The 5,009-nt window shown below is 43.4% G+C and overlaps 1 protein-coding gene across 1 annotated transcript; it reads right to left on the reverse strand.

Moving 5' to 3' along the window:
• Nucleotides 1-2,320: 2,320 nt before the first annotated feature.
• On the reverse strand, nucleotides 2,321-4,764 carry LOC109021127 (G-type lectin S-receptor-like serine/threonine-protein kinase LECRK3). Its single transcript, XM_019003683.2, has one exon. The coding sequence runs from the start codon at nucleotides 4,748-4,750 to the stop codon at nucleotides 2,429-2,431; it is 2,322 nt and encodes a 773-aa protein (XP_018859228.1). The 5' UTR covers nucleotides 4,751-4,764; the 3' UTR covers nucleotides 2,321-2,428.
• Between the last annotated feature and the right edge of the window lie 245 nt (nucleotides 4,765-5,009).

A 5,009-nucleotide genomic window follows, 5' to 3' on the forward strand; every position in this document is an offset into this window, starting at 1 on the left:
TATTGAGGCTATCAAAACCGATCTTCACATTGGTCTTGTACAATGTAAAAATAATATGTCATCGGGCGACAACCATGGCACCTTGTGACAGCTTCCAAGTGACATTGTTGAAGTAGCTGTCATAGACCTGTCGATCAAGGGTTGTTCCCGAAATCAGGTTGAGATGAAGGTCAGGAATGTGTCGAACATCCTTCAACACCATGGTGCAACCAATGTTGGTTTTTATCTACACTTCGCCAACTCCCACGATCTTTGAGGAATCGGCATTCCCCATCCTTACCGTACCAAAGTCTCCTACTTTGTACGTAGTGAAAAATTCACTATGGGAAGTGGCGTGGTATGATGTTATTGTGTCTACAACCCACTCAACATCGTGGCTTGCAACGTGCAGACACGTCTCTTCACTGGTGGAGAGTATTGCCACATCTCCCGAAAGGGTGATAGGAGTTTCACCATCTTCTTTCTTCAGCTTACTGTTTTGACATTGCTCCCTTTAAAACTCGCGACAGTGTTTCCTCATGTAGCCTTCTTTGCCACAATGGTAACACTTCATCTTACCCGTCTGCTGGTTCCTGCTACTGCTGGACCTTTCATGTGGTTGAGACTTCCCTATGTTTCTACCTCCACTTCTCCCTCTATCATTACCTTGAGGCCTTTCTCTACTCTAGTTGACAAGGACATGAGATTGATTCATGCTCATCTCCTTTCGTCTAGCCTTCTCATTGAACAAGGCATCCTTAACCATCGTAATGGTAAGTTTGCCATCTGGGGTAAAGTTACTTAAGGAGACCATCAGCGCCTCCCAACTGTCTGGTAATGAACTGAGAAGTAGCAGGGCTTGTTCTTCATTGCCAAGATTCAACTTGACAGACCCGAGCTGGTTAACTAGGTTTTGAAACTCACTAATGTGCTCGGCAACAGAGGTGTCGCTCTTCAACTTCAAGTTAACAAGCCATCTCATCAAGAGGGCCTTGTTTCGAGTAGTCTTAGCTTGATACATATCCTCTAATTTTTTTCCAGAGGTTATATGCATCTGTCTCTTGGGCCACGTGGTAAAAGACACTATGGTCGATCCATTGCCTAATCTAACGGATAGTCTTCTTGTGCATCTTTTTCCACACTTGATCCGTTAATTCATCTGCTTCTTCCCTTCATTTTCCAATGGGTCAGACAGATCTTTACAGTTCAAAAGATCTTCCATCCGAGGTCTCCAAAGACTATAGTTTGAGGCAGTCAGATTTATCATGGCGCCTGATGCTGAATCCTCCATGGATTTAGACTGATTCTAAATACAAAATGAAAGTACATGATCTTCAAAGTGGAATATCGCAAAAAGGACAGCACCGTTGTGTCCGGAATGCCTGATTTTGTTGGAAACAAGTTTTGTTTCATCAAAATCGGACTCAGATAGCACAAGGAATGAGCAAAAGAACCAAAACAGGAATTCTGTTACGCGTGCAATGCATGCGACGTGAAAAACGTGTAGGCGCGTGGAGATCACGCGCAGGGGTCTGTAGCGCATGTACTTCATGAGCAAAGACTTCTCTAGAGTGCGTGTGGTACGTGGTGGGCGTGGGTGTCACGCGCTCCATCCTCCCCTGGGTGAGTGTTGAGAGTGGACTTCACTCTCAGATCTTTGGGCGGCGCATGGGGGCGCATGTAGCGTCCTTTTGGCCTCTGGTTTTCACTGCTTTTCTTGTCTCGATGAGACGAACACAGCGGTATGCTCAAATTCGCAAACTAAGCAACGCACTAAAACCGAGTTTTCTATAAAAAAAAAACTCCTCCCAACAATCGCTCTGATACCATTTGTTGGAGAAACCAACACAGTGGAATGAATAAAAGCGGAAATAAAAGAGCACACCCACGTACTCAGTGACACCAAGAATTTAACGTGGTTCGGTAACTGCCTATGTTCACAGAAAAGAGTTTCACTAATAAATAGTCGAACACAAGAAAATATTACAGAGAAGGAGGATCACACTCCACTCTACTCAACTCTCTTCTTTTCTCTCAGAACTCTCTCGGTTCTTTCTCTTTTCTTTTCTCCTTGGGTGTGTCTAAGGCTCTAGCTAGGAGCCTCGATTTATAGGCAAACATATATCGCCTACTAGTATGAATGCATTTATTTGTATTCTATTGTTGAGCGCTGAGCAACAGTTGTTGACTGCTCAGGGCATGGGCATGGACTTCAACACAACGTCAGTAGTAGTGTGGTTATTGTATCAATTGATAAACTTGTGAAGGCATCATCCCATTCATGACATTGACAATAACACTTTTACTATAATGGAAAGTAAGAGTTAAATACCAACTACAACCAGAGAATGCACAAACAGGTACCTTAAAGTAAAACTTGTAGGAAAAATTACACTTGGATGTAGAAACTACTAGGCTGATCAAGCAGTTGACAGCCAGCATGCCTAGCCTAGATCACACTGAAAAAAGAAGTAGGGCTGGGAGGGATTGGAATATCCACAGTTCCTTCCAGCATAAGTAGAACCTTCTTCATCGAGGGCCGGAGTGATGGTTCATCCTGAATGCACCAAAGTCCTAATTTAACCATTCTCTCCAACTGTTTCTTGTCAACCTCATCATCCATCCCAACTAATTGGCCCAAGTCGCCAGCCTCGAAACAGTGGTAGGCCCAGTCTTCAAGAACAGCTTTTTCCTCTGGTAGACTCCAATCCACACTCTTTCGTCGACAGATGATTTCCAACAACACAATTCCATAGCTGTAAACATCTGCCTTGACTGTTATGGGCAGTTTCCTATGCCACTCCGGTGCAACATATCCCCTCGTCCCTCTAATGCCGGTAAAGGTCCTGGTTTGATCTGGTTTCAGTAGCTTTGCCAATCCAAAGTCAGAGATTTTTGCACACCCAAAATCATCCATGAGAATGTTCTGTGGTTTTATGTCACAATGAATGATTTGTCGCTCGCACTCTTCGTGGAGATAAAGGATTCCTCTTGCTATGTCGCGAGCAATTCCCATTCTTTCTTCCCAACAAGGTTGTTTTTCTGGTGTGAAGAGTATATCTGCGAGTGACCCATTGCTCATGAACTCGTACACCAAAAGCCTATGAATCCCATCATGACAATACCCGAGTAGACGGACCAGATTTCTGTGATGCGTTCTCCCGATCACTTTCACCTCAGTCTGGAACTCTCTTTCCCCTTCAGCCAACACTTTCTCTAGCTTCTTCACTGCCACAATCTTCTGGCCTCTCAATATTGCCCCTTTGTAAACTGTGCCAAATGATCCTCTTCCAACCTCTTCTTTAAAGCCATCGGTCGCTTTCTCAAGGTCTAGATAAGTAAATCGTCGCAGAGCAACATCGTCGCTCAGCTCAACATCTCCATTAAACGGGAGCTTTCTATACCAGAAATGATTTTTGTAGAACACAATTCCAGAAATTACCAACATCATACCTCCAAAAGTAAGAAAGACAGCACTAATAATTAGAATGTCTAGTCGGAGGCCTTCCCTTTTTTCTTTCGGCATATCTTTACTTGTAACAGGTGTCGATTTACCTACCTTGATGAAAGCTATGGTTGAATCACTAAATTTTCTTCTTCCGTATCTCAATGGGAGCCTTTGTTTGTTGCAGTTCCCGTCTTTGAATAGTGCAGCTTCACAGTTACAATCCTCTAGGCAGGCTTGTTTGCAATCTTCTTTAACTAGAAACGACATAATAGAATACGAAACATCTTCCCATTGGGTATTAGCCAGCTCCTCCATGGTGTAAGTATTATATTCATTCTTGTTGTTGCAACCAGGACCACTGAAACTTCTGTCACAGCCTGGAGTCCAATTCCCCGGGTGTACCATTTCAAACCCAGGAAGGCATACACATTTAGCTTCTGTATCATTCGAAACACAATAACCGTTTAGTCCACAGAGACCCTTGGGATCACACAAATCATTCGAAGATGACCATACAACTGACCAGTTTCCATTCTGTTTCAGCTTATATGAGTACAGTCGGAATATCCCATCTGCATCAATTCTCATAAGATAAATAGTTTCCTTTGTAGGATATCCTCCATCGGTTAGATTCCTCATGTCAGCACCAGTAGCGTTGAGCAAGTAGAGATGGCCATCAGGACTAAAGTTTAGCGTTACGTTATCTCCCATTCCATTTGTCCCAGATGCAAAGTAAGCATATCCAGCGATGTCTGGAGTTACCGCCGGGTATTGAACAAGGTTTCCATCACGTTGCATCTTAAGACGAAAGACACCCGTTGAGTGATCAGTTGCTGATATACCAGAAAACAGCTCTGTACCTGCTAAGAGACGTTGACCGGGTAAAAGGGAATCAGTCGGATGTTCAAAACTCTGCCATAGTATTTCTTGATCAGAATTATAGAGCACAAAATTCCCAGAATTATGCATGGCAGCGGAAGTAGAACCAACAGAATCAGCTATACTGATTCTTTGCTCTGGTGTCGATTGCAGGAAAAGCGTGCCGTCCCAGGAAAAATGCAAGGTAGCATTGCTGGAGACTGGAGGATAGTCACGGTTTGCAGTCCAGACAACAGTTTTTTGAGGAATTCCAGCAAGAAAAATACCAACAGCGTAGCCATTGCCTTGCTTATAAAATCCAAAGGCAAAGAGACCAGAACGTGACAACCACGTCGAGTTGATGCCGGGTGTTAGAGAAGAGCCTCGGATTACATTGGACTGTATTTGTTGAGCTGAAGCAGTAAAAAATGCAGAGAGAACGAGAAACAGAGTGATAGAATCCATAACGAGCAGAATGAGCTCTTTGCAACCTCTCTGTTCTCTGTTTTGTTTCCTTTCGTATGAAGTTGAGGACTAAAGTATTTGAAGTTTAAAAATAAAATCCGACATCAAAGTTCCAAATAATTGTTTCCACTTTCAACGTCGACTTACGAGTCAACCGAGACAAGTAATAGCAATCTTGAGGACGACGTTGTGGGTTAATGCACGCGGGGCTAGCGAGTTTTTTGACGAATTCAAAATGAGACATTATTGCTTTGCTAAA

This window comes from Juglans regia, chromosome 1 (assembly GCF_001411555.2).
Source record: "Juglans regia cultivar Chandler chromosome 1, Walnut 2.0, whole genome shotgun sequence".
Classification (NCBI taxonomy): domain Eukaryota; kingdom Viridiplantae; phylum Streptophyta; class Magnoliopsida; order Fagales; family Juglandaceae; genus Juglans; species Juglans regia.

What these genes read in the sequence shown, in the direction of transcription:
- LOC109021127 (XM_019003683.2), bottom strand. Translation starts at nt 4,750, where the DNA reads ATGGATTCTATCACTCTGTTTCTCGTTCTCTCTGCATTTTTTACTGCT.